The sequence below is a fragment of the Mus caroli genome, chromosome 4 (genome assembly GCF_900094665.2).
Source record: "Mus caroli chromosome 4, CAROLI_EIJ_v1.1, whole genome shotgun sequence".
Lineage (NCBI taxonomy): Eukaryota > Metazoa > Chordata > Mammalia > Rodentia > Muridae > Mus > Mus caroli.
In genome coordinates, this window is record NC_034573.1 from 122,537,942 (window position 1) to 122,560,795 (window position 22,854).

Here is a 22,854-nt window from a genome sequence, read left to right on the forward strand (position 1 = left end):
GACAGTCCCAACCGAGCTATGGTCCCTCCACAGACGACAGTCCCAACCGAGCTATGGTCCCTCCACAGACAGTCCCACCTTGACCATTTAAGTACTGTTTAGATGCCATGTGTTGGAAACATTTTTTTTTAAATGCACAGTGATCCCCACGATAATGTGTGCCTAATGAAAACTGGTGATAGGACAAAGTCACATTCATTGCTGTAAGGGAAACCACACGCTGCAGGAACCATGGACTGTGCCACCAGATTACCAGGTGAGAGGAAGCTATCTGTTTGTGGGGGAAAGAGGGAATGCAAGTTAAACCAAAAAGAAATCGGGGTGGGCTTCACTTCTTTGGTTTGGTTTGGTTTCTGCAGCACTGTGGATCAGGCCCTTAGGGTGAGCCTGCCAGGTGAGAGCTCCCACTGCCACAGTCTCCAGCCTGGTATTCTGATCGCTTCAAAGCACACTGGGCTGTGTAAAGGGATTATCAGCAGGCTTGAGCTATCAAGGCGGCTCAGGATCCTGTTTCCTTGGAAACTACCGTGTGAAGATAAATGTGGGATGCTCTAGCTGGAAATTTCTTATCTGAAGCTCTACACCTTCCTTAGAAACCCAGGAGGCTCCTCTGCCCAAATGAATCAAACCTTCCAGGTTAAAAAAATCCTGTTCTTAGAGACATCGCAAAACAAAATTTCTGACAATCTAGGACTTTAGAGATTAAGATCTCTCAGCATCAGTCCATTTGTTAATTAACAGAAGCAACCGTCCCAGGATTTGTCGCCATTGAAGTTTGATTTGTTTTGGTACAGATAAGAAAAACACTCTGAGATCCCTGGTGTTGTAATGTCATTAAGCGGAAGCCAGGATTCATACATACCCTGTAGTCCTGCCTAAAAGTTGTGCTCCCAGCAGCATCTTCTAAGACTTAACAACGTTTCTCAGAACTTGAATTAGAACTAGAATTGAATTAGAACTGCTTTGCAATGGGATGCAATGGGAAGTATTCAGTTTTGATGGGTCAATATTTGTTCAGTCCTGGAAATACCAAGCAAACAGAGAGACGGCATCTTCATTGCCCCAGAAAGTTTTAGCTTATGTTTCTTCTTTATCCACCAGTTGTCACGTTCTAGTTTTCATAGCTTCACGTTGCTGCCATTATTGTAAAGCATGTGCTGGCTCACGCCACAAATTTTTTCCCCTGCTTTGCTATTTCTGTTTGTGTATTTGTTTGTTTGTTTGTTTAGAGACAGGGTCTATGTAGCCCTGGAACTTGTGATGCAGACAAGGCTCAAGCATGGCCCCAAACTCATGGAGATCTGCAGGCTGCTACATCCCACATGCAGGGAGTGCTCCCACATCCCACTCAGATTTGACTATCTTTCAGGGTTATTTGTTGAGGAAAAACACTGGGGCTTTTGTATTTGGCTTAGTGCACATTAGTTTACAGCAAGACGTAAGCAGAGCTGGGGTAGTGCTCAGTGGTGAAACTCGGGAAGAGAGGGAGGAAGAACAGGAACCAAAGCCAACATTTACAGAAGATAAACTAGAAACTCTTGCAGAAGAGAAAAACTGTCAGGCTGGGCATAGTGATACACTTTGATCCCAGCACTCGGGAGGCTAGCCTGGTCTACATAGCTGATTCCAGGACAATCAGGGTGATGTAGAGAGAATTTGCCTCAGAGGTAAAAGAGAGAGAGAGAGAGAGAGAGAGAGAGAGAGAGAGAGAGAGAGAAATATATATTTTATACCAGACAAAGACTGAGTTTCTAATACTGTTGGGCCTGTGATTAGTTCAAGAGGAAAACAATTACAATTAATTATTTGAAAAATTAATTGGTTATAAATAAAGAATTAGCTAGGGGTTGGAGAGATGCCTCAGGGGTTAAAAGCACTGACTGCTTTTCTGAAGGTCATGAGTTCGGTTCTCAGCAACCACATGGTGGCTCACAAACACCTGTAATGAGATCTGACGCTCTTTTCTGGAGTTGAAGTCACCAACAGTGTACTTACACATAATAAATGAATAAATCTTTAAAAAAAAAAGAATTATCTAAAATGAAAATAACCAGAAAATAAAGTTCTGTTTTGCTAGATTTTAACAGGCAGGCTGGACTTCCTTTTTCTTTCTGTTTTTTTTTTTTCCTTTTTTCGTTTTTGTTTTTGTTTTTTTTTAACCATTTATTTATTTATTATATGTAAGTACACTGTAGTTGTCTTTAGATGTACCAGAAGAGGGCGTCATATCTCATTACAGATGGTTGTGAGCCACCATGTGGTTGCTGGGATTTGAACTCATGACCTTCGGAAGAGCGGTCAGTGCTCTTAACCGCTGAGCCATCTCTCCAGCCCTCTTTTTTTTGAGTCAGGGTCTCACTTTGTAGTTCTAGCTATCTTAGAAATTGTAATACACAGCAGCCTCACTCCTGACTTCAGCCTTCCCTGTTTCTGCTGGGTTACAGGCATGTACCATCATGCCAGGCTCAAGGTCTCAGTTTGAAGCCCAGAGTGACTTAAAACCTCAACTAAGCTGGGCATGGTGGCATACACCTTTAATCCCAGCACTTGGGAGGCAAAGGCAGGCAGATTTCTGAGTTCGAAGCCAGCCTGGTCTACAAAGTGAGTTCCAGGACAGCCAGGGATACACAGAAAAACCCTGTCTCGAAAAACCAAAAAAAAAAAAAAACAAAAAAAAACAAACCTCAACTAGTCCCAAGAGCTGGGATTACAGGCATGTATGTGTCACGTTGCTCAGGTGATGGTAAAATTTAATTTAATGGAAGTAAAAAAGAGTGACTGGAGCTGGAGATGAGTCTTAATGGTAGAACACTGGCCTAATATACATAAGGTCCAGCAGAGAAGAGGGAGGAGGAGGGGAAGGGGGCAAGGTTCATTCTAATTTGTCTATCACCTTCTGTCTCAAGTAACAGAGGTGGAGGTGGAGAGATGGCTCAGCTGTTGGGACCACTGGGTGCTCTTCCAGAGGACCTAGGAACCACAGGGCCTGTAACTCCATTCAGAGAGATTTGATCCCCTCTTCTGGCTTCAGTGGGTACCACATACATATGCATGCAGGCAAAACACTGATATGCATAAGAAACAGAAGATGGGGTGCAGTGTGGTGGCACACCTCTTTAATTCAGCACTTGTTAAGCAGAGGTGGGGGATTTCTGAGTCTCCAAACAGCCAAGCATACAGTGGGACTCCCAACAGAAGATGTTAGTGCTATAAAACATGAGTGCTTACAGCTTATACAACTGGATGAATCCTGTGCTGAGCACTGTCCTAAGGTTTCTATGTGTTACTAACCTCAGTACAATCTTAAGACAGAGACAAAAGTAAAGCCCAGGCACTCAGACTTGGCAGCACACCACGATCTTAGTTTCGTTTTGTTTTTGTTTTTTTTTTTTTTTTGGTTTTTCGAGACAGGGTTTCTCTGTGTAGCCCTGGCTGTCCTGGNACTCACTTTGTAGACCAGGCTGGCCTCGAACTCAGAAATCTGCCTGCCTCTGCCTCCTGAGTGCTGGGATTAAAGGCGTGCGCCACCATGCCCGGCTCGATCTTAGTTTCATTGTTGCTAGCAGTGGTGGTAACTTTTTTGAGATGCTCTATGTAGCTCATGCTAGCCTTAAACTCAAGATCTTCCCCCACTTAGCTGTCTGAGGGCTGGGATTATAAGCACATGCCACCATATGCAGCATGACCTTACTTTCTCAAGCAAGATTAAAAATATGCCTCTATCTACTGAGAAACAATGAAGTCATCTATTAAAGTGATAGTTAAGACGTATATGAGCTACTTCTGAAAATAGCCAACCAGTTTTAGAACTTAACCCTACAAGCCAAGATCAGTGTGGGAGCCAGCTCCAAGCTGGACACCTGCAGTTCTTTTAATATTATGTGTGTGTGTACATATGTATACACGTGTGGACAGAAGCCTGCAGAAGTCAGAAGACGGTGTCAGGTCACCCACAACTGCTGTTTCAGACACTTGGCTAAATACTGCAACTGGGAACTGAGACCAGGTCCTCCAAAAGAGCAGGATTCAGTTTTGTTTTGAATTATTTCATTTTGTGCATGGCTATTTTGCTTCCATGTATATTTCTGCACCACATGCCTCAGTGCCCTCAGAGGCCAGATGAGGTGGTCAGATTCCCCTGGAACTAGACTAACAGATGACCATGAACTACCACACGGGTGTCGGGAACTAAACCTGGGTCCTCTGGAAGAACAGCTAGTGCTCTTAACCACTGAACATCCCTCCAGCCTCAACTTGTGATTCTTGCTCCTGGGAACACGTGCTGAATAGCAGTGGTAATTTTGCCTCAGCAATCAATAGGATATTGGAGGAACTAGGAAATGATCTTGTCCTGAGGCAGGAATTAGAACACACTGCAGCTGCTGCCTTGCTCTTTTGAACCTGTTTTAGTTCCCGACGCGATCTCATGTAGCAGATCCTACTTCATGATGGTCAGAATGGCTCTCATCACACATGGACTTTGTCATTAAGCCATCAAGGGGCACGATCCGTGTCCTCTCCTTGAGTCTGAGTGGGTTTCTGACTGCTTAAACAACAGGTGTACAGCAGCCATGAGGACATGTGGCCTCAGGAGTGTTGGTGGGATGGACAGAGCTTGGACCTCGCTGGCTGTAACACTGCTGCTTGGAGTCTTCAGGTGTGGCCCAAGTCTGCTTACCTTGAGGCCCCCATGCCCGGGAAGGCTACCTGAGCCAGCTCTGTTCCACTTTCTCCTCACCCAGCGCAAGTGCAGCTACATGAGCAAAGGGCCAACCCCAGCCCTGTGAACTTTCAATCTTCCTGGCTGATTCATCTGATACAGCTCACAACTAGAGATGGAATAGAAACCAACTCTTTTTGTGTTTTTGTTTTTTTGTTTTGTTTTTTTCGAGACAGTGTTTCTCTGTGTAGCCCTGGCTGTACTGGAACTCACTTTGTAGACCAGGCTGGCCTCAAACTCAGAAATCCACCTGCCTCTGCCTCCCAAGTGCTGGGATTAAAGGCTTGTGTCACCACACCCGGCTTAGAAACCAACTCTTGTCCTTGTCCTGTTGAGATTATCCAACAAGGTCTAGTAACATATTAAAAGTGTTGTTTTAAGTCATTAAATTTTGGGGTCATTTGTCTTATAGGAACAGCAACTAGATCCCTCTGTTACTCCTGACAGCTGTTCAATTCCCTAGTAATCTAAAACAGGCTAAACTATTTTTAGGGTGGCAGGACACAGAAGAATATATCACTAGGAGAATCAACAAGAACAAACACGTGGGCCAGGGGCAGCTCAGCAGTTCAGTTTGCTGACCTAGTAAGAGCCTGGGTTCCACCCCAGCACAGAGGAAAAGAAGGGAGGAGAGACGGGGAGGCAGGGAGGGAGAGGAGGGGGGAAGCAATCCAGCAACTGAATCACAACATGCATCCGAGTCAGTATGAAGTTTTATTAACACACATTTGTCAAAGTCTGTACAAACCAAACATTCCTATGTTTTAAAATGTCCATTATTACAAACATACAAAGAAACGGAAGGTGTTACCAAAAGTTACTCAATTACATGGTAAAATGCTGTCATGATTTTAAAAAAAAGAAAAATCACCATTTCAGGACTGAGGTTCCTCTATCTTTCAGGAGCTCGTGGTAGTTTAGAAAATGTGTGGATTTGCTGAATATTAAATGCTAAGACCTTAAAAAAGGTTTAGTATAAAACTAAGTAAGCCTTTGTATATTGTCAAACCACACCAACAATTTCTCAGTCTTACTTTTCATTGACGAAACCATGGCTGTTATTCTTTTCTACCATCTTTTCCCCACAGCCAATGCAAATGCATTTGAAAAATACTTAACGATAGTTTATCTTTACCGAAGTCTCTCATTCGGAAAGTTACAAAATGATTTAGCACAGCAGCTTTCCCTGCTTAGAAGGGAAAATTGCACTCCCGACCAGTGTTACAAAAACACAGTCCTTCGAATCTCCTGTCGGGAAGAGCCACTCGCGTGCGGACACTGCTCACCTGTGTGCACGTGACTCTTTGGAGAATGTAATCCCAGACTACAGAGCAGGTGAACAGTGACCCTGACTGTCACTGCCTTCAGGATCCACTCTAGCTCCAGCACCACTGGCACTCACTGCAGGGTTTGCTCTGTGTCCCAGCACATACTCCCCATCTCTAGTTCCTTTCCCAAAGATGGAGGAGCACGGCTCCTTCCCCCACAACTACAGAGTCAGACAGGGTCAAGGGCGCTCCCAGAAGCGCGTGCTTTTTGACATTCCATTAAGAACAGGGAGCACGCGGGATGAGGGAGAGAAAGGAAGGAACTGTGAGGTCCTCCCCACGGTGCAGCCCGCACCCGAGCAACCCATGCCAGTCCTCGGAAATGCACAGTAGTTCACATCTTATCCCGCTTGAATCTGCTCAAGTTAAAAAACAAAACCAAAGACCCAGGTTGTGATAACAACGTGGTACGACAGCTGATGTAGCAAGAAACAGGAATACTTTTAAAAAAGAAGTGGCAGTGTGGGAATTTAAAATTATGTAGAAGGAGGAGGAGGGGTGGGTAGAGGAGGAAGTGTCCAGTACAACCTGGACAAGCGTCTTTCTGCCCTACTTAAAGACAGACTGGCCAAACTCAGCAACCGTCCTTAAGCCTCTCCTCACACGCTCTTCCATGGGGTCCTCCAAAAGGCACTTAGCTCCACACGTACACCTCCAACATTACCTCAGCATCAAGACTCTAAGGTAATGAGAAAGAAAAGATTGCGTTCTTTTACTAAAAGCTAGCAAACGGGACTGGGTTTGTTTGTTTTTTAAAGAGGCATCACTTTTACAAGAACTAGCTAGGCTACCATCATTCCTTTATCAAGAAAAGGTTCCTTTTTAAAAAATAAATAAAACTCTGTCTATACATAGTACAAAGGTCATACATAAAATACCTGGAAAAACCCAAGAGTGTACCCTGAAGCCAAAGGTTTATTGGTGAGAAAAAGCCTCCCTCACTGCACAGAGTCTCCAGGTGGCAGGTATCAAGGTTGGGAGCGGCAGTGATGTACAGCTGATGACAGACTGCTTGCTCACGGGGATGGCAGGTGTGATGGTGGACAGACACTCTGCACGTGACACTGAGCAGTGACTACTATGGAAAACAGAGTACTAAAACAGAGAGAGGGGGGAGCATGGGGGGGGTGGGGAGCGGGAAGAGGAAAGGAGGAGGTCTGGGACCCTAACCGCTCAGCATGCAGCCATATAACAGGGCACAGACCAGGAGTTCCTTTCAGCCCACTGCATCAGAACAAGGAGGGTAAGGTAAGAAAATATAGAGATTTTGTAGGAAGCACACTTCCCAGAGACCAGCCAGCTCAGCAGCCCTGACCCGGGAGTATGGGCTTGGTGCTGGGAGCCTGCTCATGTCTTCAGGGAGACGTTATGGTGCCGGACTTCTCAGACTTCTTGCTCTTGGACAAGGCAGCTGCCTGTTTCAGAAGCTCGCGGTTTTTGGCCTAAAAATAATAAAAATAAAGTCAGTACACGCTCAGTTTCCACAGGATAGAATGTGGTTTTAACACAGAATAAGTTTAATGAGTCATAGTAACAATGGTAACTGGGTGGGGGTGGTGCATACCTTTAATCCCAGTGCTTAGGAGGCAGAGGCAGGCAGATCTTGTCTGAAACTAGCTTAGTCTCAAGTTCTAGGACAGCCAGGGCTACACAGAAAAACTGTGTCTTAAACAAACAAACAAACAAATAAACAAATAATAAAAGAAAGCAAGCTAGCTAGCTGTCTGTGTAGGTATAAAGAGGGAACTCAAGAGGCAGGAAGTAGTCCTAGGAAGAGAACAGGAAACTCTGGGACTTGACAGGGAGTTAAAAAGGACCTGGCAGAGGTGTATGGTGAGCCCTGACCTCTTGGTGACTACTGTTACAGACAGAAGATGTATGCAACAAAGCCCACCACAAGCTTTGGTAAGTGGGACAGGCAAATCTATAATGCAGACACCTGGACCCACGTCTGCTGAATTAAAGAAATCAAAACCACATCCATTAATTCCAGTTCTTAAGGGAAAAAGATGAAAACACAGCCAACCCCAAAGAATGAAAGCTGTCTAAAGGGGTCTGTGTCTTCCGTACGTGAAGAAAAATCAATCTAGACCGGGCGTGGTGGCGCACGCCTTTAATCCCAGCACTTGGGAGGCAGAGGCAGGCGGATTTCTGAGTTCGAGGCCAGCCTGGTCTACAAAGTGAGTGCCAGGACAGCCAGAGCTACACAGAGAAACCCTGTCTCGAAACCCCCCCCCCCCCAAAAAAAAAAGCAATCTAGACATGGCTATCAAACACAACCGGCACAGGCGGCCAGCACACGCTCACCTGCAGTTGCTCTGTGACCTCCTTGTGGGTTTTCTCCATTTGGTTCATTTTGGCCCGAGTCTGAGACTCCTGGTACTGAAAATCAGCCTTCAGCTCCGTGATCTGAAGGAAAACATCAGAGGAACTAGAAAGAACACCTTGATAAAGGTGACTGTCTTGGATTCAGGACTAAACACTGTCGTGCATTCACTGAAACCCAGGGCCCTCCTGCACAACCACGCTTCATCAAAGCCACACAGCTTTCCTTTTCCCTAAGGCTCTGCTGAACGTCACAAGCTCCTGAGCTCACCACTCCCCCTTTCTTCTTCCTCCCCTTCTCCGCTTCAAATCGGCCCTTTCTTTCTATTTTTGGGGGCGTGGGGTGGGGTGGGGATTCATTTCCCAGGCTATCTTCAAAATCCTAGAGTCAAGAATTTTCCTGCCTCAGCCTCCCAAGGTCAGCAAGCAGTAAGGTAGAGAATGGAGGGAAGGCACCCACATCCTCCCATGCTTCAGCTCCACACCACCTCCCCTGACGCTGAGTTAACACTTCAGTGGGTCGAGGTGGTGGTGCAGTATAATCTAAGCATTCAAAAGGCCAAAGCAGGAGGTGGCCTTGAGTTCAAGGCCAGCCTAGGAGATATAGTGAGACTGTCTCAAAAAACAAACAAAACAAACACACCCAAAACAACAACAGCAAAAAACTGAAATCACCAATGTGTTTTAGGATTTGACCGTGCCAACAACCCCAAATGCTCACTCCAAGGTGACTGGGTTTGAGGAGTTCTGAGAGAATCTCTCCTGTCAGTTCTGAAAAGCTGGCTGCACTACTTCGATCAACCTTCATCTATTAGTTAATTTAAAATGCATGTCCTAGAGCCGGGCGGTGGTGGCGCACGCCTTTAATCCCAGCACTTGGGAGGCAGAGGCAGGCGGATTTCTGAGTTCGAGGCCAGCCTGGTCTACAAAGTGAGTTCCAGGACAGCCAGGACTACACAGAGAAACCCTGTCTCGAAAAAAAAAAAAAAAAAAAAAAAAAGTATGTCCCTGTTATTTGTGTGTAGCTCCCATGGGCACCAAGTGACACAGCACAGAGGAGGAGGTCTGAGGCTAGCTATGGAGGAGGCTGCTTGTCTCCTCCACCTTTTCATTGGGTTCCAGTTCAGGTCGCCAGGCTTTCGAAGCCAGCACTGTGCCAGCTGAGCCACCTGCTGCAGCTGTTTTGTTTATAGACACATTCAGAGTTCCACTTGCTTCTCTACTTAGATGTGTGCGTGCTGAGGTCAGGGAGACTAACGAAGTCAGTGCCCTCTTTCTACCATGTAGATCCTAGAGATCAAACTCAGGTCTTCGGGTTTGGTGGCAAGCAACTGTATCTGTTGAGCCATCTTGCTGGCACTATTATTTTTAAAAATTAACTCATTTTTTTCTAACTATATAGCTAAATACTTTGTCTCTTTTGTAGGGTTGAATATAAACATTTTGATACATTCTGATTTAATGCCTTTAGTGATCTAACTCCTCTCCATCTCTACTCTTATTTTTCAAACACTTTTTTTCCTTTTTTCTTTTTAAGATTTATTTATTATTATAAAGCGAGTAAGCATCACACCCCATTCCACAGGCTTACTTTTGTAAGCCTCTGGCCTGAAAGGGTTAATGGTTATACCTTCTTCTCTTTCTCTAGGATCATCTGATCCTTCTGATGCAGCATCTTCTTCAGAGTGGCCACCTCTTCCTTCAGCTGAGCAATGATGGCAAAGTGGCCAGTGCCTGGTGAATCCAGAGCCAGGTCTGGGGAAAAGCTGGAGAGAAGAGGAAGAGGGAAATTTCATTACTTGAATGTAATAACGTTTCTCTACTTAAGGATGCACTTCTGGTCCTGAACTCCAGGTCACTTGATGGTAAACTCAGGGGCTTCAGAAATAATCTCAATTCCAGCCTTCAACGAATTGCTCCACCCCCTCAGACTCACCAGTATCTGCTAGGCTTGAACTGCATAGGAAAGGTGGTCATCAGAAAACCAAGTCAACCCAAACCACAACCCACAACCTCTCATATGTGGGACCAATATAAACACCATCTTAAAGCCACGGATACTGCTCCAGGCTCAGTCCATACCTCCAATGCACTGCTGCTGACAGTCATATCTGTGATCAGAGAACGTCCCTAGAATCCTGGACAGACCATCAATTTTGGGCACATTCTCAGGTCTAATGTCCTGTGATGAGGTTGAGCTCCTAAAAAAATATGGCCCTTACCCTGGAAGCAGCAAGTCTCCCCTAAAATAGATGGGACGCACAGGAAGAAGACTAGCTTCTGTGCTGCAATGGCAGCCAGCACTTTCAATAGTCAGCATGCTGAAGCACTCTTGAGTGAGGCCAGCTGGGCTACACAGTGAACTTCAGAACAGTCTGAGCTAAATGGTACGAGACACCTTGTCTCAAACAACAAAAAGAGTTCTGTGATGCTGAGAAAGGGACAAAGGTGGCCAACTCTAGTCATGCAGGCCATATGCTTTCCGCTCTCTCCACTCTGTCACGTACTGGGGACTCTCCTGTTCTTTTAAGAGACCCTCCTGGTTTCTTCCATGTCAGGGAATCTATAAAGCCCTGAAACTATATGTGCAGAACCTTTTCTGAGTCTACAACAGGAAGTTTTCTGGGTGAGGATCCAAAATTTTCAAAAGTGCCAGAGGCTCCTTTGACAGAATAGAAATCAATGCCAAAGGTCACTTCCTGTCTTTCCCCAGGGAATTCTGAAAGGAGTCCTCTCGCTCTCTCTGTGTTGACTTCTCTGAACACTCTTCTGGACACTGGTCCTAACCCTTTGTCAACAGAGCAACAACTCACAGCCCCTCCGCATGCATTTGCTCTTCCCTGAGTCTTACATGGCAGCTACTGTGCAGCATTTCTCTACAGAGGAAGAAGCTCAAAACAGCAGCCTTTCCACTGCACTGCTAGTTACCAAGTCAATGATCTCCAGCATGAGAGGCAAATGCTCTACCACTGAGCTTCAGCGCCAGCCATAGTAATTGCTCTTGCACCAATCAGCTGTAGGTAAAACCAGCCCAGTTTATCCTGTGTCAGGGCCTGATCCCTCTGACCCTAGATCTTAGCTTAGACAGTGCTACAAATGAAAAGCAACAACAACTAGTTAGCATGACGGACAGCTAGTCTCTCCAAACACCTCCACACAGCGATCTTACTGCTTCTCCAGGACTTCCTGCCTTTCTGAAAGCTTTTAACAAGACAAGTTCTATGCTAAGAGGCTTCGGCAAGGAGACTAGAAATTCAAGACCAGCCTGTACTGTGCCGTAAGACCCACTCTCAGGACAACTATTTTCCTTGGGTGAAATCAAAACAGGTTTGCAACAACAACACACTGGTCCTGCGGCCATCTTCAAGGCCATTGGGAACCCCAATACTGTACACAGCTCAAGGGCAGAGAATAAAATGAAATCTAAAATGTCCTTTGGAAATGACAAACTAGGTACTTGGCTGCCGCCCACTGCTGAGTTGACTTTGGCCTGCCTACAGAGGGAGCATTTAGCAGGCTGACTGAAGAGTGTGACTGGTGTGTTTTCTCAAGGAAGGAGTACTGTCTAACTCACATTCCTCACACTGGAAAGCTTTTGTCACAACTAGCAAATTGGAAAATACTAGGGCTGGAGAGATGGCTCAGCGGTTAAGAGCATTGACTGCTCTTCCAGAGGTCCTGAGTTCAAATCCCAGCAACCACATGGTGGCTCACAACCATCTGCAATGGGATCTGATGCCCTCTTCTAGTGTGTCTAAAGAGAGCAATGCTGTACTCATATACATAAAGAAAAGAAAAGAATGAGCAGGGACTGTAAACTTTGTAGGCTACAAGAACCAAATAGACTAAGACAGCTTGTAAGTATCAAAGCATCAGACACAGCTAAGCTAACACATTCTGCCCAGTTTCCAGATGGAAAGCTAAAGGACAGTGGTAAGAGAGGAGGCTAGGCACGGCAGTGCACATCACTGATCCTACACTTGGGAGGCAGAGATAGAGGCAGCCAGATCCCTGAGGTCCAAGCCAGCCGTGGTCTCCACAAAAAGTTCCAGAACTGCTCCTTAGCCTCTTGGCTAAGATCAAGTGTAATCAATGCTTATCATGCTAATAGAAAGTTCCAGGCTAGCCAGGTCTACATAGTAGTAAGACCCTGTCTCAAATAAGAGAATCAGACATGCCTCCATATTAAATAAGAGAATGTGGCAGTAAAAGATCAACATAGAACTGTCATGAAGCAATATAAGGAAGACACAAAGAACAAAATTAAAGAGTAAAAACATAAATTTTAAAAAAAGCGTTGAGAGATGAAAACTGAGAGCCTTACACACACGCTCAGGAAGTACTCAGCAGCTGCCCCACCCCTAAGTACATGAGAACCCTCAGGGTTAGGGATGCACCTGGGCTGACAAGAGTGCTGGCCTAGTGAGCACAAGGCTCTGGGATGGATTCCCAGTACTAAATAAACCTGGCAGAATGGCCCAAGCTTGTAATTCCAGAACTCAGGAGGTAGAGATGGGGCAGGAAGCTTAAGGTCATCTGTCATCCTCCACTACTCAGAGAATAAGGCTAGCCTGGGATACATGAGATACGTGCCCCACCTGCACTCAGGCAGGCGCACAGACATACAGGCATCACAGGCAGTTTATCAAGTGTTTGCTTCAGCAACACAAACACTAAAATTTGAATAAAAAATTAACATAACACCTGCCCAAGGAAATATGCAAATTGTTAAATCATTCCATATTTATAAATAAAATATTGTTTGAATATTAATATCAAAAAACCTGTAGAAATGCTTCTATTGTTTCTGAAACAGTACCTCTGGTACTGCAGGCTGACTTAACCTCCCTATGTGGCTGAGGGTGACCTTCAACTCTTTTTTTATTTTTAAAGATATAGATATATGTACACTGTTGCTCTCTTTAGACACACCAGAAGAAAAGAGGGCACCAGGTTCCATTACAGATGCTTGTGAGCCACCATGTGGTTGCTGGGAATTGAACTCGGGACCTCTGGGAGAGCAGTCAGTGCTTCTTTATTTTTGGTTTTTCGAGACAGGGGTTTTTTTTTGGTTTGGTTTGGTTTGGTTTGGTTTTTTGAGACAGGGTTTCTCTGTGTAGCCCTGGCTCACTTTGTAGACCAGGCTGGCCTCAAACTCAGAAATCCTCCTGCCTCTGCCTTCCAAATTCTGGGATTAAAGGCGTGTGCTACCATGCCCGGCCTTTTCTTTCTTTCTTTTTTTTCTTCAGTCAGTGCTCTTAACTACTGAGCCATCTCTCCAGACCCCCAACCTTGAACTCTTGCTTCTCCTGCTTCTACCTCCTGAGTGCTGGGATTATAGCGGTGCACCACTAGCCCAGTGTCTGAATGCTTTTCTTCCAAAGTGAAGCAAAAGACCAGGACAAACCCCACAAAAAGTAAAAAGGACAGCAAAATATACTTTATGCTGTGTTACCAATATTTTAAAGAAAATGCAAGTAAGTAGACAAGATTATTAGAAGCACTAATACTGTGTGAACATTCAAAAGGAATGTGTTTATAAATGAACATTTCTGTGGCAACAAATAGAATTTCCTAAATTTCAAATTATAAGATGGACTTGGCGGCACATCTTGTAACCAGTGGGTTAGGTGAGGCAATGACTTCAGGTCAGCCTGAACTACATACAAGTTACAGCTCGCATGCACACACACATACACACACAAACCAATAAAATAAAAATAATTTTGGAGAGGGGGTGTCAGACAGGCTTTCTCTGTGTAACAGCCCTGGCTAGCAAGGAACTCTCTTTGTAGACCAGGTTGGCCTCAAACTCAAGCAATCCGCCTGCCTCTGCCTCCTGAGTGCTGGGATTAAAGGTGTGGGCCACCATACATGGCAATAAATAACCTTTTACAATTAGTATGAGGCTAGAGATCCAGCCCAGCAGTTGAGCACTTTACTACCACACACACCCAAAAACAGTATGGGAAATGGCCTTCATCTTCTTCTCTGACAACATAATAAAAGACCCGGTAGCCAAGGTAAGGACTAGCATCCCATTCAGAAAAGCCAGTTGCGGCCAGATGTGGTTCAACAATGTACACATCAGCCTGGGGCTTTAGCTTGGTGCATCCAAAGCAACAGATGATGCCCCAAGAACAAGTAAGCTGAGAGGAGGCAGAGCTGCTCAAGACCGGGCTGGCTGAGGGGGAGCTTAGAGATGAGCTCTCCCTGGACGGCTAACACAGCCTGGGCAATGAGCAGATGCAAGGGGTACAAGAGTTAGGTTTGAAAGCGGGGGCTGGGCTTTAGTGGTCTGCTTTCTAGGGCTTCAATTGTTCCTTGAAGCAGTTTTTTTTGGGTTTTTTTGTTGGTTTGTTTATTTTTTTTGAGACAGGGTTTCTCTGTGTTGCCCTGGCTGTCCTGGAACTCACTCTGTAGACCAGGCTGGCCTCAAACTCAGAAATCCACCTGCCTCTGCCTCCCAAATGCTGGGATTAAAGGTGTGCGTGCCAGCTGCCCGGCCCTTGAAGCAGTTTTTACAAGGTCAAAGATGATGAACACATCTGTTTTCTTCAGAACAGTAAGACTAGCTGCTCAAAAAAACAGGAGAAGGGACCAGAAAGTTAGTCTGCAGGGTTCCTTCCCATATGCAGTCTGAAAAGGGTAAGCATTGCCAGGACGTTCAAGAAGTTGGAACCCAATTAAACTGGAGCCAACAGAGATTACCTTGGTAGGACCTGAAATCAAGCAAATAAAATCCGCCACAGAGAAGAGCACCCTCCCTCGCCGGGCGTGGTGGCGCACGCCTTTAATCCCAGCATTCGGGAGGCAGAGGCAGGCGGATTTCTGAGTTCGAGGCCAGCCTGGTCTACAAAGTGAGTTCCAGGACAGCCAAGGCTACACAGAGAAACCCTGTCTCGACAAACAAAAAAAAAAAAAAAAAAAGAAGAGCACCCTCCCCAGATACTTCACACTTTGTGAGAGAAAGCAACAGCCAGCCCTGCAAAGCCCCTCTGCTGGCCGCTCCCATAGGCCCACAGGCTGGAAGGGAGTGCTGTGAATGCCAGCGTTCAGAATGAAGAAGATTCCAAGGCCTTTGGGGAAATGTCAGGTGTTCTCACTTCAGGATGCCTGGGCCTGGAGAAACAGGAAAATGGATGGCTCCAAGACTCTGTTGGGAAGCAGCCCACTGCACCAATGCAGACGGGCTCTGAGTATTAGGACAATGCAGCTCATGAGAGGAAGCATCGCTGAGAAGAGAGGAAACCGAGGAATGAAAATATGCATTTAGGCAGGCCAAAATCAAACAAAATCCTGAACTGTATCGCACTCTCGCCTGCCCCAGCATCTGCAGAGGAAGGCTCCAAGGAAGCAAGGACTATCCTGTCAGACATGCAGCCCTGCCTTCACCCCACCTCCGCCTGTCTCTAAACCAACTCCTCCCAGAGGAGGCTGCAGACAGATCACACAGGATATTTGGCGCCTCACTTCTTAGACTCACTTCTTAGTGGACTAAAGAATTTCCCTGGGGCTGGAGAGATGGCTCAGCCGTTAAGAGCACTGACAGCTCTTCCAAAGGTCCTGAGTTCAAATCCCAGCAACCACATGGTGGCTCACAACCATCAGTAACGAGATCTGGCGCCCTCTTCTGGAGTGTCTGAAGACAGCTACAGTGTACTTACATATAATAAATAAATAAATGAATCTTTTAAAAAAAAAGGATTTGACTACAGTTAACCTGGTTACTAGTTCTATTGTGAACGGGGTCTCACTCTGTAGCCCTGGCTGGCCTTGAACTCAGAGATTTACCTGCCCCTGCCTCCCAAGTCCTAGATTAAAAGAATATGCCATCACACACAAATATCTTGTTTTTGTTTTCTGAGGCAGGGTCTCAAACTGTAGTCCAAGGTGGTCTGGAACTATTTATTTATATCAGATTGGCCTTGAACTCAAGGCCACCCAACTGCCTCAACCTCCCAAATTCTGAGATTACAAGCATGAGCCAACATGCCAACTAAGTTCTTATATTCAGTTGATAAACAGCCATCAGTACAGCTTATCTACCAACTCTAAGGTGACTAGCACAGCACTCGTAACTGGTCCACCCGGGAGCCTGGCTAGCTCCGAGGTTCACGCTCAGTGTAGTCAAGTTCTGTGTGTGTGTTCCAAGTATGCACTCACACTCCATCTGGCTCACCTGTCTCCGTTAGTTGTGATTGACTCAAACTTGGATTTTTTCTTTGGGATTTCATTTTGAATTGAAGANGTAGAAAGTGTTTTCTGGCTTTTGATGGCAAAGAGAGAGAAAGAGAGAGATTAGAAATCCAAGATTAATAACGCACTCCAAGGAAAGTCTGTCAAATGGACAATTTCTTCCGTGCACTAGCTTATTATTTTTAATTAGTAAAATCTACCGAGGAGGTTTCACAGGGTCAGTGCTTGGCTTCAGTCCACTTAAGAGCCCAGTTTCCATGGGGTCAAAACCACTCTGATTTAATCACTATAAAACAGAACTGTGACAGTACAGTAAGAAACAGTCTTTGTTTCCTGAATCACATGCATTCTCCACCCCATAGTTCTGGGAAATACAGACAAGTTATTCTCTCGGCCGGCCTTGAAGGAGACGACTTCTTCAAGGTTCCCTGAGCAGGAATGATCTCCAGCAGGGAAGGTGTGCTGAGAAACTGAGTAGGCGCAATGCAACTCCTGGCCTCCTAGTCAGATCCCTGTGAACCCAATATGGACCTCAGCCTCACAGTAAAATCATCTTTTAGTCTGGTAAGGTCACTCAAAAACTGGCCTTACCACTAAAGCTGGAAGCCTGTCACTAGCATGACCCCTTTACACTGACGAGTGTTCCAGTGCCACCCACTCCTGCTACATACCATTTTTTAAAAATCATTTTATCTTATATGTGTGAGTATTTTGTATACATGTACCTGTGCACACTGTGTGCATCCTCAGAGGCCAGAAGAGACACATCAGATCCCTTGGAACTGGAGCTACAGACGGTTGGGAGCCACCCGGGGGGTGCTAGAACCAAGCACCCCCAAGAAATTCTGAGAGTGCTCTTAACTGCTGAGCCCCCTTCCCGGCGGTCACACTTCTCATCTGAGCTCTCTTCAGTTGTGATCTCAGTGAGTGATCTCCTTCTTGGAACCTTCACCACTCACATCCTATTTTGGATGGCTACTTTCTGATTCTTGAACATTGAATGCTTCCAACTTCTGTCTTCAGTCTCTGCTCTTAAGTTATATATCAAGCAGCATGGCTTTAATGGAGGGCTGGAGAGATGGCTCAGCAGGTAAGAGCACTGACTGCTCTTTCGAAGGTCCCAAGTTCAAATCCCAGCAACCACATGGTGGCTCACAACCACCAATAATGAGATCTGACACCCTCTTCTGGTGCATCTGAAGACAGCTACAGTGTACTTATTTATAAAATAAATAAATCTTTATAAAAAAACAAACTTATTTTGGTTTTTCAAAACAGGATTACTCTGTGTAGCCCTGGCTGTCCCAGAACTCCCTCTGTAGACCAGGGTGGCCTCAAACTCACAGCTATCCACCTGCCTCTGCCTCATGAGTGCTGGGTTAAAAGGTGTGCACTGCCACTCCTGGGCTCTTAGTGATTTGTTTAATGTACTCCTACCAACTCCTGCCTGAATCTTCTCAGTTCCAGGATCAGTTTAAACAACACCACTGGAACCTCAGACAAAACATTTCAAAACTGACCTTCTTCCTTCTCTTCCTGTTTCCTCTTAAGTTAGGATCTATGCATTCATCCACGTAAGAACCCTGAGAACCACACGCATCAAATGAACCATGCATCCAAGTTACTTAGAAGCTTCGCTCCCAAGTCCCTTCTTACTGTCGCAAGGCATCATCAGGACGGTTCTTTGTATGTGTGTAGTGGGGGGAAGGGTAGGAGAAGTTGGGGTATGTGAGGGTGAGGCAGGGTTTCCTGTAGCTCAGACTGGCTTACTATGCAGCTGCAGCTGACCTTCTGCGTCCACCTCCAGAGAGCTCGAGTTACAGGTAAGCACCATCACCTCCAGCCTGAGATGAGGTTCTATAACATTCCTAGCTCATCTATACTTATACAAAAGAGCAGCCCCATTGGGAAGAGGTAGACACCCAAGGTCTTGAGAACATCAGGCAAACACCACTGTGAACTACATTTCCAGTCCTCAGCTACCTATCCTTTCAGTGCCTTCTCTACTAGTTTTGCAATTACTGCCAACACAGGTTGCACCCTTTCCTCGAAGGGCCTATCAGTGGCTGCCCACTACCAATGACAAGTACAAGGCCCTTTCCTCCTCCTCCTCCAGTTTCCAGCAACACAAATCTCAAGGGACCTGTGTGGTCTCACGCCCTCTGGTCCTCTGCAAGCACTGGTCCCTCTCAGAGGATGACCCTGCTTCATTGTCATCTGACAAGACCAACTGCTGTAACCGGGAGAGTTACAGCAGGCTCTCTGGAAGCCAGCCTTCCGTTTAACCTAAGCAGTTAATTAGAACTGCCTTTCTTGTCTGAATCTTGACAAGTTTTTAAAGTAGTGCCCATTGCATTAGACTTCAATGATTTGATTACAAGTCTGTCTTCTCTACCAGACAGCATACTATTGAAAGCAGCATGGTTTTTATTCATCTCTGTATTCCCAGCTGAGCCCTGGCCCACAAGAGCACTTACTAATGCCTAGAGAACAAACAAACCCATAATGACAGTAATAACAAACCAGCTAAAACCCATTGTATCCCGTCATCAGAAAACAGACTGCTATCCATGTCCTACAGAGTCAGCCTTCACAGCAGCCCCGTGAGGTGACACTGTTCTCTTCCTCACTGTCCCTGAGAAAACCTGCTAGATACACAATTAAACCTAAAGCCCCAACATTATTGTACATCCTCTAAAAGGAAGCTTTAGCCATCAAGGGAAGGACATCTTTTGACTAGCTCCTAGTCTGAAAAAGTCTAGAATACCTATCAACTATTCATCAAAACACGTATATCAAATGCTGTTTCTAGACAGGAAACAAAATGTCCAGTCCCCATAACCTTATGCACAATAAGGCTGAGAAGTGCAATCAGAAGTCCCACAGACCTTAGAGCCATGATACAGAAACCTCTTTGGCCCTGAGAAACAGGGGAACTCTAAGTATGGCAAGCAAGAAACTTCCTAAAGTCTTTCCACAGAAAGCTTCTATGAGACGAAACCGTCTTCAACTGCCTGTGAAAATACGGCACACGCCCTGCCGGCTCCTCTGTCCTCCATGCGTCTGGGGTTACCTGTTGTAATGGCTGCCTCCACTCAGGCGGCTGTACTGCTCCTTCTCCTGATGGCTGCCTCGAGAAGAGCTGCTCAGGTGCTTCCTCTGCTCTTTGGTCTTCTGAAGGACACGCTTGTATGACAGTGTGCACAGCCAGCATAGCAGCTTCCCATCTACCTGAAAGAGGAGACAAAACGAGACAGGGTGCAGTCAGCGGAGAGACCATGAGCGCCAGGACAGCACGGGGCAGCACGGGGCAGCACGGGGCAGCTAGAACCAGCTACACTCCAGCCCTGTGAGCCTGGGGCAAGTCACAGAGGACTCAGTGACAATACACATAAGCTACTTAGTGTGGGACCACACAGGCAAAAACTTATTTATGTTGCACACCTTTAGTCCCAGCACTCAAGAGGCAGAGGCAGGCAGATCTCTGAGTTCAGGGCCAGCCTGGTCTATAGAGTGAGTTCCAGGATAGCCAGGGCCACACAGAGAAACATGGTCTCACCAAGTATCCCTGGGTCTCTAGGAATTCACTATGTCGCCCACGGAGATTCGTCTGTCTCTTTCACCTATGTTAAAGAAGACATGTGCCATGGTACCTGGGCCAACACCTTTAAAATAAAGATGTTTTAGATTTATCTTCTTTATGTGTATGGGTATATGCCTGCAGAGACACCTGTGTACCGTTGGAGATCAGATGAGGCTGGAGTGACAGGTGTCTTTCACCACTGTCGTGCGGGTGCTGGGTACTCAACCCAGCCAGAGGGGCCCCAGCTCCTCTCCCGGGGCCCCAACGTCTTTCTTATTAAACTCTAACTCTGCTTTAAAAAAGAAAGAAGGGCCTGGAGAAATGGCTCAGTGGTTAAGAGCACCGACTGCTCTTCCGGAGGTCCCCAGTTCAAATCCCAGCACCCACATGGTGGCTCACAACCATCCGTAATGAGATCTGATGCCCTCATCTGGTGTGTCTGAAGACAGCTACACTGTACTTACATACAGTAATAAATAAATGTTTAAAATAAATAAATAAATAAATAAATAAATAAGAAAGAAAGAAAGAAAGAGAGAGACAGACAGACAGACAGAAAAGATAAGACACTGGTGGTAGCTCAGTCCTGTGTTACAGAGTGAGTTCTAAGACAGGATACTGAGTTAAGATTCTGCCTCAAAAAAACAAAAAACAAAACAAAACAAAATAGAAAAAGAAAAAAGCCATGCTCTTAGGCTGGGTGTGGTGCTTGAAGCCAGCCAGGTTTACAAAGGGGCTGGACAGGACAAACAGGGCTACACAAAGAAACATTGTCTTCTGAGAAAAACAAAAACCAAACCCTTAGAGTAGGATTGTTAGCTACTTATGCTAAGAATTTAATAAATTTGACATCAAATTAGTAGAAATTAAAAATACTAATATTAACAATATTAATAAAAAATAGAGATCATTTACTGAGTTATGTCCCAGGTTATTTTTTAATATTTATTTTATGTGTATGAGTACACTGTGGTTGTCTTCAAACAAACTAGAAGAGGGCATCGAATCCCATTACAGATGGTTGCGAGCCACCATGTGGTTGCTAGGACTTGAACTTGGGACCTTCAGAAGAGCAGTCAGTGCTCTTACCTGCTGAGCCATCTCACCAGCCCAAATTTGAATTTTTTAAAGAAGACTTTTTCAACACTTGGGAGGCAGAGGCAGACAGATTTCTGAGTTCAACACCAGCGTGGTCTACAGAGTGAGTTCCAGAACAGCCAGGGCTAACATACATAGAAACCATGTCTTAGAACCCCCCCGCCCCCAACCAAAAAAAAGCCGGGCAGTGGTGGCGCACGACTTTAATCCCAGCACTTGGGAGGCAGAGGCAGGTGGATTTCCAAGTTCGAGGCCAGCCTGATCTACAGAGTGAGTTCCAGGAGACAGCCAGGGCTATACAAAGAAATCCTGTCTCTAAAAACAAAAAAAAAAAAAAAGACTTTTATCTTGGTGTAGTGATAGCTGCTTATAATCCCAGCACTCAGGAAGAAGACCAAGAGTCCAGGTCAATCTTACTGCATAATGAGTCCAAAGAACTTTTATCTCAAAACAAACAAAAGCCAAGTGTGGGCTCAAACCTCAATATCAGCATCCGGAGGCAGAAGCAAGCAAACAGCTGTGAGTTTAAGGCCAGAACAGAGAGCTCTACACTGTCCAGGGCTACACAGCGAGAGCCTGTTTCAAACAAACAGAACAAAAAAGCTATTTTCTGTAAATACCTCATTCAGTCCTCCCATTTCTCTGCTGTAGCTATTATTCCCATCAAGAAAGATAGAGAAATGGACACATAAGAACAACTTCCCAAGATCATTCAGCGAGCCCCAGGAACAAGACAAAACAGTCTCCCAGCCCTGAAGATGGACAGAGTGCTATTTTCCCCTTTATTTTTATCCTATGAGTGTTTTGCCTGCATGTATGTCAGTTTACCTTGTGTGCTGTGCACTCAGAGGCCGGAGAGAGCACTGGATGCCCTGGCACTAGAGATACAGAGAGTTGTGAGCTGCCAGGTGGACATTAGGAATCAAACCTGGGTCCTCTACAAAAACAGCCTGCGCTCTTAACCCCTGAGCCATCTCTGCAGCCCAGGGACCACCACTAAAGGCATCTCCTGATTACAAGCACAGCTTTTCCAGTGTCTTGTTTAAGGAAATGTCCTTGCTGGCAGGCAGGAATATTTTCATCAATGAAAGTTACGTCCATATAAATGAATAAATTTGGTTAGCAAGAGCCAGCCTTAAAAGCCCAAGTGGCTCAGGCCATTGACATTTTCAGTCCCATTATGTTCTTCATTCCTAAGGATTTCCTTACCACCTCCTTACCATGACCTACCTGGCAACGAGATCATCGAGAGAGAAAAAGACAGAGAAAGAACTGACTGCCTAAGCCGGGCGTGGTGGCGTACACCTTCAATCCCAGCACTCGGGAGGCAGAGGCAGGTGGATTTCTGAGTTCGAGGCCAGCCTGGTCTACAGAGTGCGTTCCAGGACAGCCAGGACTACACAGAGAAACAAACAAACAAACAAACAAAAAAAAAAAACCCTGTCTCGAAAAACAAAAGATAACCACAGATTCAAAGAGACTCTGTCTTTTTTTTTTTTTTTAAAGAATCATTTATCTATTTTATGTATATGAGTACACTGTAGCTGTCTTCAGACACACCAGAAGAGGGCATCAGATCCCATTACAGATGGTTGTGAGCC

General features: G+C 45.6%; 1 protein-coding gene across 2 annotated transcripts in view; it reads right to left on the reverse strand.

Annotated features, from left to right (window-relative positions):
- Positions 1-5,415: 5,415 nt before the first annotated feature.
- Fam76a (family with sequence similarity 76 member A) overlaps positions 5,416-22,854 on the reverse strand; it is a 25,601-nt gene continuing 8,162 nt past the window's right edge. The window contains exons 5-9 of one of the 2 annotated variants that reach the window (XM_021161093.2): positions 19,646-19,803; positions 16,556-16,642; positions 10,004-10,139; positions 8,356-8,457; positions 5,416-7,490 (exon numbers count right to left, since the gene is read on the reverse strand). In XM_021161093.2, the coding sequence (XP_021016752.1) occupies positions 7,404-7,490; positions 8,356-8,457; positions 10,004-10,139; positions 16,556-16,642; positions 19,646-19,803 (570 nt within the window). In that variant the 3' untranslated portion in view covers positions 5,416-7,403. The remainder of the gene's footprint in view (positions 7,491-8,355; positions 8,458-10,003; positions 10,140-16,555; positions 16,643-19,645; positions 19,804-22,854) is intronic. The other variant, XM_029476486.1, reaches the window with a different exon arrangement.